At 43.8% G+C, this 12,225-nt stretch overlaps 1 protein-coding gene across 2 annotated transcripts in view; it reads left to right on the top strand.

The window, feature by feature from the left end:
- LOC111978207 (CDP-diacylglycerol--glycerol-3-phosphate 3-phosphatidyltransferase, mitochondrial) overlaps positions 1-12,225 on the top strand; it is a 50,860-nt gene that overhangs the window by 11,175 nt on the left and 27,460 nt on the right. Inside the window, exons 6-10 of one of the 2 annotated variants that reach the window (XM_024008130.2) lie at positions 87-289; positions 459-750; positions 1,814-1,962; positions 2,328-2,466; positions 3,726-4,004. In XM_024008130.2, the coding sequence (XP_023863898.1) occupies positions 87-289; positions 459-750; positions 1,814-1,962; positions 2,328-2,447 (764 nt within the window). In that variant the 3' untranslated portion in view covers positions 2,448-2,466; positions 3,726-4,004. Of the gene's footprint in view, positions 1-86; positions 290-458; positions 751-1,813; positions 1,963-2,327; positions 2,467-3,725; positions 4,005-12,225 lie in introns of those variants that run through there. The other variant, XM_024008129.2, reaches the window with a different exon arrangement.

Raw genomic sequence — 12,225 nt, forward strand, 5'->3', positions numbered from 1 at the left:
ATTTAGAAATCCTAAAATGGATTCTAGCTTTAACCAGGTCGGTCTGTTTCCTCTTCTCTTACATCACTACATTCTTTTGTCACTAGGCAACAGGGATGAATTTTCGGCYTCGGCTCGGCAACACATCATGGAGGTGGTCAACACGGCTCATGCACGGCAACACATCGCCGAATCAGAACGTTTAGTGCGGGAGAGCGAGGGGGAGGAAGGAGGGAAGGAGGATACTTGGGTTTTTCCTCTGGTTCAGATGAAACCTCTGGGAATACAGGTGGATGAGCAGGTCACACAGGTGGGTACACAGACATGCARCTGGATACCACTACCCTCACCAACTAATATTGGACAAACAACTCCCATTGCACATGTTATCTTGGGATGTTTTTGTKTTTTTTGTTCATGTGTGACTTAAAAATGTAAATGTGGCCACTACATCTGAACTTCACCTTATTTCCTTGTAGCGTTTGCTGACTGATGCAGGTCCCGGTGCGACGGTGTTTCTGACGTCGGGGTATTTCAACCTGACCAGGGCCTACATGTCYCTGGTTCTCGGGCTGGGCGCCGACTACCGGATCCTCACCGCCTCCCCGGAGGTCAACGGGTTTTTCGGCGCCAAGGGCATTGCCGGAGAGATCCCAGCCGCCTACATCCACATTGCCAGACAGTTCTACAGCAAAGTGTGTCAGCTGGGACAGCAGGAGAGGGTTCACCTCCACGAGTACCACAGAGCACAATGGACCTTCCACGCCAAGGGTGGGTGACACGCAGAGAAAGTAGAATACACACACAATATAACCCTTGGCCTGAGAGCCTAGATTGATTCTACTCCGTTGTGATTAGTTCTGTTTGGCTGTGAGTTATGCCAGGTAGTGATGTGATTGTTGTTGCTATGATGTGCCACGGTCAGAGAGTGAGCTTCTGGGAAGCCGAGGGTGTGTCCCAAATGGCACCCTATTTCCTATATAGTGCACTAAACTTTTGACCAGAGCTCTATGTGCCCTGGTCAAAAGTAGTTCACTATTTAGGGAATAGGGTGCCCTTTGGGACTCGCACAGAGTGTCTATTCCAGTCTGACAGACAGATTAGCTGGACCACGTTCTACTGTTCTGTTCTCTGGCTCTGCTGTTCTGTCCCTGTGGTAAGCTAGACATGTTGCGGGAGTGACAACGGCTTGTCAAGTCATTCACCCTTAGCCCCGGGCCAAGGAAACACACACACACACACACACAGTCATTTCTGGGTTTTGATGGACTTCGGGGGTTTCTGTGCTTTAGTGTGTTCTTTATATTTGTGGGCGTGGGAAATGGGAACCAAAATCCCCATTTGAAACGGCTTATAAACAATGCTCTGACAAATGATATCTAAACTACTGCCAACATGCACTTCTCTTTCGCTGATACTTATAGAATAAAAAGGCAATGTGTCCAAAATAAATCATATTTGACTTGAAACTGAAATGTTAGTGATGCATTAGTAGCTAGGTAAGTTMTTTTTTTTTTCTTCAAAAGACCAGTCTTTGAAAAAATGTAGGGGAGAGGGAGAGCGGGAAATGAACACACACAGTGAAGAGAAGTCCCTTTTATTAGATGAAGCAGGGCGGGTCGGCGGTTTCCCGTAAGCACAGCAAGCACTGCAGGAGCGAGAACAGTGGGGGAGAACACACACAGCACCCAGCTGGGAGAGAATCAATGACCATTAGAGTAGAGCAGACCCTGACCCCCAGCTGCAGAACAAATCACTGATATGGGGAAACTACTCCCCTCTTTCCTTCCTCCACCAATATCTCTCTCTCGTGTGTGTGTGTGTGTGCACGCAGGGTTGTGGTACTACCTACGGGGGCAAGTGCGGCCATGCCTGACACTGATTGGGTCTCCTAACTTTGGCTATCGCTCTGTGCACCGGGACCTGGAGGCCCAGKTCGCCATAGTAACAGAGAACCAGGTACTACAGGCCCAGCTGCAGGAGGTAGGCCATTCAAACTGAAAACTTTATTTAAACGGACTTGATGGCTCGATACTGTGGCTCTGCTTTATACAGCTCTCAACCAAAGGCCTGTCTACAAAATTCAACTGGTCTGATAGTTCCTGGTATAATAAACTATGCTGAGCTGGCATATGCAATGCAGACTGAGATCGAGCTTGGAGGGAAACTTGTTCAGCAACTTGTGCTACATTTCTGTATGTGAGACAGTGGGAGCTGATGTATGGCTATACTATGGCCTTCAATTTTAATGTGCTGTGTTTACCTGCCACTCCCCTTCATACACACATTATTTATTTATCTTTCTGCTTCTCTACATCCCGATCGCTGTCTCTCTATCACCCACACAGGAGCAGGAGCTGTTGTACCAGAGGTCTACCGAGGTGTCCAGCTCTACGTTCCAGCAGCCAGACCGTTACGTCAAACTGTGGGTCAAACTGCTTACTCCCCTCATCAAGAACTTCTTCTGAGAGACACCTCCTAACACAGGTACCACACGCAGACAAGAGCACACAGGCACACAGTGTACTAACCCAACACAGGTACCACTCCCACTGAACGATCATCTCTTAGTCACGCACAGAAGTAGACGCTGTCTAGAATGGCAGAATGTCCTCAGTTACTGCTGTGTGTACCAGCCCTCAACCCAAACTCCAATCCTAGATTCCAATCTAGCCCTGCCCTAGGCCGCATCAACCTCCGAAACTAAACCGAGCTACCCCTGCTTGAATCCTACCCCCACTGCCCTTACCACACAGACCTTTATCCATTGTACATGTAGGGGACACTCCCTCCTCAATGTCCCGGCTCTGAGAGAAACTCTCTGGCCTTTGATCCCTCAGCTGAGTGCATCAACATTCTGCAGTTAGCATCTGGACCCATTCAGRTGTGCGAGAGTGAGTGAGAAAGGAATGTGACAGCGTGTTTCCCTCCTCCCACTAGTTAAATCCCCTCTCATTATGGCATTGTGGTGATGATTTGACAGATGGCGTATGCAGTGTACGAGACACTGGGGTCAGAGGGAGGATAAGAGGGTGACCTGATTTGTGTTCAAACGGGGATGTAGATTTGCCTTATGTCACAGCCACATGGCTTTGAGCAAGAAATTGACTGTCAGGAGTTACATGGACTTGACATGGAAAGAGTCATTGTGGGCGGTTTTGAAAACTAAGGTAGGAACATATTTTTCCTTCACAAACTTCTGTACTGTGAAGTTATTCTGAATATACGTTTCATATTATCACGGCAAAGCACTATATATTCTCATGTTTTGTTGCTGTAGCCTACATTGATTTATTTTAAGTTATATTTCAATATTGTGATATTTGGTCTACTGCTACATTGGTATCTTAAATTACACTTAACAAAAATATAAACGCAACATGTAAATTGTTGGACCTATGTTTCATTAGCTGAAATAAAAGATCCCAGAAATGTTCCATATGCACAAAAAAGATKATTTCTCTCAAATGTTGTGCACATTTGTTTTACATCCCTGTTAGTGAGTATTTCTCCTTTGCCCAGATAAWCCATCCACTTGACAGGTGTGCCATATGAAGAAGCTGATTTTAACAGCATTATAATTACACAGGTGTAATTCTGTCGCAACACAATGCCACAGATGTCTTAAGTTGAGGGAGCGTGCAATTGTCATGTTGACTGCAGAAATGTCCTCCAGAGCTGTTGCCAGAAAATTGAATGTTCATTTCTCTACCAAAAGCCTCCTCCAACGTTGTTMTTTTTTTTAGAGAATTTATCAGTACGTCCAACCGACCTCACGATCGCAGGCCACTAGAAGCCATGCCAGCCCAGGACCTCCACATCCGGCTTCTTCACCTGCAGAATTGTCTGAGACCAGCTGATGAAACTGTGGGTTTGCARAACCGAAGAATTTCTGCACAAACTGTCCAGATGTCTCAGGGAAGCTCATCTGCATACTCGTCGTCCTCACCAGGGTCTTGAACTGACTGCAGTTTGGCATTTTGTTACTTTACAGCCTTATTCTAAGATTAAACATCAATCAATCTACACACAATACCCCATAATGACAAAGCGAAAAACATATTTTTACAAATGTATTAAAAATAAAAACAAATCACATTTACTTAAGAATTCAGACCCTTTGCTATGAGACTCAAAATTGAGCTCCGGTGCATCGTGTTTCCATTGATCATCCTTGAGATGTTTCTACAACTTGATTGAACATGTTTTGGAAAGGCGCGCACACACCTGTGTGTGTGTGTGTGTGTATATATAAGGTCCCACAGTTGACAGTGCATGTCAGAGCAAAAACCAAGCCATGAGATCGAAGGAATTATACTTAGAGCTCCGAGACAGGATTGTGTCAAGGCACAGATCTGGGGAAGGGTACCAAAACATTTCTGCAGCATTGAAGGGCACCAAGAACAGTGGCCTCCATTATTCTTAAATGGAAGAAGTTTGGAACCACCAAGACTTTTCCTAGAGCTGGCTGCACGGCCAAACTGAGCAATCGGGGGAGAAGGGTCTTGGTCAGGGAMGTGACCAAAAATTTGATCGTCACTCTCTCAGAACTGCAGAGTTCCTCTGTGGGGATGGGAGAATTTTACAGAAGGACAACCACCTCTGCAGAACGCCACCAATCAGGCCTTTATGGTTGTGGCCAGACGGAAGCTATTCCTCAGCAAAAGGCACATGACGGCCAGCTTGGAGTTTGCCAAAAGGCACCGAAAGGACTCTCAGACCATGAGAAACAAGATTCTCTGGTCTGATGAAGCCAAGATTGAACTCTTTGGCCTGAATGCCAAGCGTCACGTCTGGAGGAAACCTGGCATCATCCTGACAATGAAGCATAGTGGTGGCAGCATGCTGTGGGTGGTGTTTTTCAGCGGCAGGGACTGGGAGACTAGTCACGATCGAGGGAAAGATGAACGGACAGATCCTTTGATTAAAAACCTGCTCCAGAGCACTCAGGACCTCAGACTGGGGTGAAGGACCCCCAGCCATAGCCCAGACTTGAACCCGATCTAAACATCCTCTGAGACCTGAAAATGGCTGTGCAGCGACGCTCCCCATCCATCCTGACAGAGCTTGAGAGGATCTGCAGAGAAGAATGGGACAAACTCTCCAAATACAGGTGTGCCAAGCTTGTAGCGTCATATCCAAGAAGACTCGAGGCTGTAGTTGCTGCCAAAGGTGCTTCATCAAAGTACTGAGTAAAGGGTCTGAATACATATGTAAATGTGATATTCCTGAATTTTATTGTTACTGTGGTACATTTGCAAAAATGTGTATCTGTTTTTACTGTGTCATGGTGTATTGTGTGTAGATTGGGGGGGGACTATTTAATTCCTTTTAGAATATGGCTGTAACGTAACAAAATGTGGGGAAAAGTGAAGGGGTCTGAATAGTTCCCGAATGCACTGTATGCATATGGCGGGTGTTCTGTATGCATCGCCCAGTGTCTGTGACATCAAAATGTTGCTGTAAATTGATGTCTTCAAATAAGAAATTCGGACTTGTGTAAGCCCCACTGCTATACTCAAGTATGTGGGCTATGGGCTATAGGCTATGGGTCAGTTTCAAGATGGAGCCAATTGAGATGCTCACCTTGTTTTCTAGCTCCTAAGCAACTTTTTAAAATTATTATTATTATTATTATTATTATATATCATTTTTTGTTATTTCTCACATTATTAGCCCAAAACATTTCAGAGCGGCGGTAACTCACCAGAATTTCAACCAGATACAAGCATTTCGATACAGCTGCAAAAACATCTGCTGAATATGTGAATGCGACCAATTAAAATAGATTTTATGCAAATAGTGGGTGTTCTGCAGTGATGTCTACAATGCTTTGAATTAATCACCACCTTGTAGCTCGCTGTCAATTTCACCCCCATAGATAGTCCTCTATTTGGCTGTTTACGCTGTCTGCTGCGCTGCTACATGTGTGTTTGTCACGTCTCATGAGCCACCTGGATAACAGCGCCCGTTTTGCACTCACTGTGATCCGGGACCTCCAGATGTACAAATTAGCACTGATCGTATCGTTTTGACATCGCAATATTTTTGCATTAGTGACTGTACTTGCACCAAAACGCCAGTATTTTTCCTTCATAGCTTGTTTAACCATCTTTGTTAATAGGGAGCCAATTTTGTATTCAGAACTTTTTTTTTTTAATTTGTTTTCTTAACTGATCAAAACTTTTGTTTTATCATGGCTCTCTCTTGTCCAGCTGCAGCGGACATATGGTTTGGAACATCGCATCGCCGTAAAATCACAGTATGGACTTGCAATGCATAGAGAATCGTAATACATATCGTGTCGGCACAAGTATTGTGAGGTCCCTGGCAATCCCAACCCCACTGTGGTATCTGGTACAGTGCCTTTAGGAAGTATTCATTACCCTTGACCTATTACACTTTTTTTGTGTTACAGATGGAATTCAAAATTGAATAAATAATTTGTATCAGGTCTTGCCATAGATTTTCAAGTAGATTTAAGTCAACTAACTCAGCCACTCGCTGTCGTGTAAGCAACTCCAATGTAGATTTGGCCTTGTTTTAGGTTATTGTCCTGCATAAAGGTGAATTCATCGCCCAGTGTCTGTTAGAAAGCTGACACAACCAGGTTTTCCTCTATGATTTTTGCCTTTTGCTTTTGGAGGGATTAACTGAAGTATTAGTGTTTACTACTCTATCTAGCTCATACAGTGAGTCACCCCATAAACTGACTGGACCGTGTGTGGGTGTATGAATATCTTTGTAACCTAAAAGCGAATGTGTTTTGAGCATGTCGGCGGCCCTCGGAAAAAGGGGAGGACCATTCTCAGTGAATTTCATAAAATGGTAAAACATTGCATTTTTTTCTCTTTTTAGGTAACTATACTAAATATATTCTGTCACCAAATAATTGATTAAAACACACTGTTTTGCAATGGTCTACAGTAGCCTCAACAGCACTCTGTAGGGTAGCTCCATGGTGTAGCCAGAGGACAGCTAGCTTCCGTCTGTTGGTACATTGACTTCAATACAAACCTAAGAGCTCTTGGTTCTCACCCCCTTCCATAGATTTACCCAGTAATTATGACAACTACCATGTTGGAGGACGTCCTCTATCAGAGCTCTTGCAGCATGAACTGCCATGTTGTCCCACCAGTCAAAGGATAGAGAATGAATCTAGTACTGAAAGCATAGCTACAGCTAGCTAGCAGTGCATAAAATGTGAGTAGTTGACTCAGAGAGAAAGACCATAGTTGAACAGTTACAACAATTCATTTCAAAATTAGAGAAGCAAGAGTGCGTAAAAATAATTATTTCACTTACTTAGCTAGCTAATGCAGCTGGCTTAAACAGAAAGGGATACCTAGTCAGTTGTACAACTGAATGCGACAACTGAAAGGTGTCTAATGCATTTAACCAACCACCTCTGAATCCTAGAGGTGCGGGGGACTGCCTTAATCGACATCCAGAGGATGCTATGTTAGCTAGCTAGCTACGACTATCCAACACATACTGGAACTCTTCCAAGGCAAGGTAAGCTTTTGGTTTTATTAATGTATTGCCACTGGGCCGACCTGGTGTAACTGCTTACTGACTTACACTACATTACTGCATGATTGTAGCGGGTTTATTAACAGATTAGTTCTATTAGCTATGTTGACTAGGACGTTACTTTAGCCAATATGGGGACAATTATGTGGCTGTGTGTAGCGGTTATGACATGGTTTGGCTTGGAAAGTTTTTTTCGCCTGGTCACATACAGCTGATGTGTTAATTGAAGTCAACAAACAAAGGGAACAGGTGAGGGAGGAGAGCGCATAGGGGCGAGAAGGAAAAACGTGGCTACTATGAAAGTTAATGGTTTATTTGTGATCAAGGGTGTATTCATCAGCCGATTCTGTTGAAAAACATTTCTTAAACAGAAAATACCTGAATTTGTCAATAGAAACGCTCATTTGCAACTGTTGGACTATTGATTACACCCCAATAAGATACAGTTGAAGTCGGAAGTTTACATACACCCTAGCAAATACATCAGTTTTTCCACAATTCCTGACATTTAATCAGAGTAAAATTCCCTGTCTTTGGTCAGTTAGGATCACCACTTTATTTAAGAATTGTGAAATGTCAGAATAATAGCAGAGAGAGGGATTTATTTCAGCTTTTTATTTCTTTCATCACATTCCAGTGGGCCAGAAGTTTACATGCACCAATTGTATTTGGGTAGCATTGCTTTAAATTGTTTAACTTAGGTCAACGTTTCGGGTAGCCTTCCACAAGCTTCCACAATAAGTTGGGTGAATTTTGGCCATTCCTCCTGACAGAGCTGGTGTAACTGAGTCAGGTTTGTAGGGCTCCTTGCTCGCCAAAACTTTTTCAAGTTCTGCCCACAAATGTTCTATAGGATTGAGGTCAGGGCTTTGTGATGGCCACCTCAATACCTTGACTTTGTTGTCCTTAAGCCCTTTTGCCACAACTTTGGAAGTATGCTTGGGGTCATTGTCATTTGGAAGACCCATTTGGACCAAGCTTTAACTTCCTGACGATGTCTTGAGATGTTTCTTCAATATATCCACATCATTTTCTTTCCTCGTGTTACTATATATTTTGTGAAGTGCACCAGTCCTCTGCAGCAAAGCACCCCGCACAACAATGATCTGCCACCCTGTGCTTCACGGTTGGGGTGGTGTTCTTCGGCTTGCAAGCCTCCCCCTTTTTCCTCCAAACATAACGGTGGTCATTATAGCAAACAGTTCTATTTTTGTTTCATCAGACCAGAGGACATTTCTCCAAAAGTAAATCTTTGTCCCATGTGCAGTTGCAAACCGTAGTCTGGCTTTTTATGGGCTTTTGGAGCAGTGTCTTCTTTCTTGCTGAGCGGCCTTTCAGGTTATGTCGATATAGGACTCGTTTATACTGTGGATATAGATACTTTTGGTACCTGTTTCCTCCAGCATCTCAACAGGGGCCTTTGCTGTATGTTCTGGGATTGATTTGCACTTTTTTGGTCAAGGTGCATTGCATCCTCTGAGACAGAACTTGTCTCCTTCCTGATGCGGATAGTGACAGTTGCGTGGTCCATGGTGTTTATACTATGCGTACTGTTGTGTTTGTACAGATGAAGCGTGGTATTCAGGGTTTTGGAAATTGGCTCCCAAGGACAAACCCACAGACTTGCTGGAGGTCTACCTATTTTGTGGCCGTGAGGTTTGGATGATTTCTTTTTTGATTTTCCCATGATGTCAAGCAAAGAGGCACTGAGTTTGAAGGTAGGCCTGAATAATCCCACGGTACACCTCAATTGATGCAACATGATGAATTAGCCTATCAGAGGTTTCTAAAGGCCATGACATAGACGTTTCTGTAATTTTCTCCAAGCTGTTTAAAGGCCAGTCAACTTAGTGTATGTAACTTCTGACCGACACTGGAAATTTTGTGATACCAAGTGAAATTATAAACTTTAAATAATCTGTTAAACCATTGTTGTTGACAATTATCTTGTGTCATGCACAAAGTGAGTTGTGCTATAAGACTTGCATAAACATATAGTTTTTGTTAAAGCGAAAATAATTGTGGAGTGGTTGCACAAAACAGGTTTTAGTGACTCCTCCAACCTTAATAGTGTATTGTAACTTCCGATTCAACTGTAGGATGCAGGCAAGAGTGCAAGGCGGTATTGAATGTGTCACTGTTCATCTCAACATTTTCTCTCTCAGTCTTGTATGGCACACTTACATTGTAAACTTTATTCATAGGCTTCGGGTTGTAGCAACCTCAATTATGCGTTAGGGAACACAATATATCGATGTTACAATTGAACTGGGTGAGATGGAAATACTGCATGTCAGTATCCACATGCATGGTAACCATAACATAAGCTCATGCTCATTAAAAACAAGAAGTCTCCTCAATACGTTACTGACGACCTGCGGCATGGAATTTTGAGAGTTTTCTTAAAATGGTATTAAAGGTTTGAACTGAAACCCAAATAAGTGGTGTTATGACATATTTAATCTCCAGAAGATGTTTCCCGATGCTAATGGCTATGATTGGAATACATCCTCTCTTCATTATGGCAACTAGTGGTGATGATTTGACAGATACAACTGTATCGCACTGTACAGCAGTGGGGGGTCGAGAGGGAGGCTTAGAGGGATACCTGAATGTGTGTTTCCTTTTTCTGCTGATCCAACCTTTTTATTTATTTCTCTTTCTTCTGTGAGGGGTTCAAACATCAGTAACAGGCACATAATCTTTTCCTACCTAGTCAACCAGAGAAAAAACACGCCTCATACCACACCTTCCCCTGTGGGCTGAATGCAAATGTAAAATATTATGAAAATAAGGTGTGTGTGTATATATGTTGTGTTGTGGTATATTATTAGTTATATACTAGAAGACACACATGACTGTACAGTAAAAAGTTTGGACACCCTAACTCTTCAAGGGTCTTTTCTTTCATTTTTTACAATTTTCTATAATTGTAGAAATAATAGTGAGACATAAAACTATGAAAAATAAAGCATCAGTGGAATCATGATCTTCACTCCTTCAATTCCAAAAAAGTGTTTAAACAATAAAAAATACTATTTGAGATTTCTTCCAATAAGTAGCCACCTTTGTCCTTGATGATCTAGCTATTGTAGAGCTCTTTGGCATTCTCTCACTGCATCCAGCTTCATGAGAGTGTCACCCTGGAATGTTTTCATTAACACAGGTAGTGCCCTTGTTCATTTGTGGATTTCTTTCTCCTTCTAATAATCTTGTTTAGAGACAAATCGAGTTGTGTAGGATAGTGCACCAAGGTAGGGTAGGTAATAAGGAAAAGAGTAAATCCTATTTGGTAAAAGAGAGCAAAGTTCCTATTATGGAAAGAAACAGCCTCAAATGTGAGACTGACGTCTTGATTTGAGTCATTGGGGTTTAAAAAAGTTAAGACCAAGATGGCTGCTAGTCACTCACGAACGTCGCGTTTGTCGTCCTCTCGTTTAGCTTTTTTGTATTTTCGTCTGTTTCTTCTGTATTTTTCTTTATATATTTCAATTTTATTTTCAATCTCTTTTTCTTCATTTAAATTAAATATAGCTTCCTGTAACCCCGCCTACCCAATGTTACAATGGATCCGCTATGTTCTTAGACTTCCATAGCCGAGAACCTCCATCAGAAGCTTGCCGCACGTCGAAGCCTAACCAGCTACATTAGCTACTAGCATATTTAGTCATTGTTGTTAGCGCAACTAGCTAGCCGGCCTTTACCTTCTTGCACAGACACCAGATGTTTTTTTTAAGCGCTGGATAATACTAATGCAGCCTGCTGTTGGAAACTGTTTGTCTACACTCACACACCTGACGCCGGTTCTTCCTCTGGAGACTCATTACTCGATTCTCTGATCTTAGCTAGTCGTATGCTCTCACTGTGAGTGACCAGCCCAAAGCTTGAGCCAGGCCCACCTCCCCAGGCCTACTCCTGTGATTCTACTCAGTGACTATCCCTCAGCCCGATGCTCCGGTACTCTACCCCAACACGCATCAGAATCCATACTTTCAACAGATCCTTGCGTAAGCTTGGACCCTTTGATCGGATCATCGCTTGCTGCTAGCTGCTTTACCGTGTGGCTATAGTTGGCTCAACCCCCCTGCCCAAGCTAGCAACCAGTTAGCCGCGCAGCCAGGTCGAATCTCCACGGTAGCAAACAAATTACTACACTCAATCTCTTTCCACCATGCTGGCCCGGCCTCTTATGTCGAGCACGGCCTGCGCGTCGCCGTAACCACACGACTGGTCCGCCGACCTAACTCATCCGCTGTGCCTTCAGTAGGAAGCAGACGCTCTAACTTACGTGAAGCCTCAGCACCGTCACGGATGCGATGCCCAGCCACAGGCGCCGATACCCGCCACCCGCGCAGCGGAGCGCTCCAGTGACGCGCCTGCTAGTGGCGCATTCGCAAGTGCAGCCGCCCGGGCCCCAGTCGTCTCGTCTGTTGACCGACGCCCGGCCTGCTAACTTTAAACGCTGTGTCTCCCCACGTGCTAGCGTGAGTAACGACTACCCTGCGGCTTCCTGTTCCATCTATTGCTGTTCACTGGAAACCTATGATCCACTTGGCTACATAGTCTGATGCCTGCTGACTGTTCATTGATACCAGGCACTCCATGTATCTTTTACTTTTATCGTGCCCTTGAACTCAGGTCCCTGTGTGTGAGTTTACCGACCCTCTTCTGCCCATGTCATCGCAATTTTTACCTGTTGTTGTTGTTTGTCTT

The sequence above is a fragment of the Salvelinus sp. IW2-2015 genome, linkage group LG18 (assembly GCF_002910315.2).
Source record: "Salvelinus sp. IW2-2015 linkage group LG18, ASM291031v2, whole genome shotgun sequence".
In the NCBI taxonomy this organism is placed as follows: Eukaryota; Metazoa; Chordata; class Actinopteri; order Salmoniformes; family Salmonidae; genus Salvelinus; species Salvelinus sp. IW2-2015.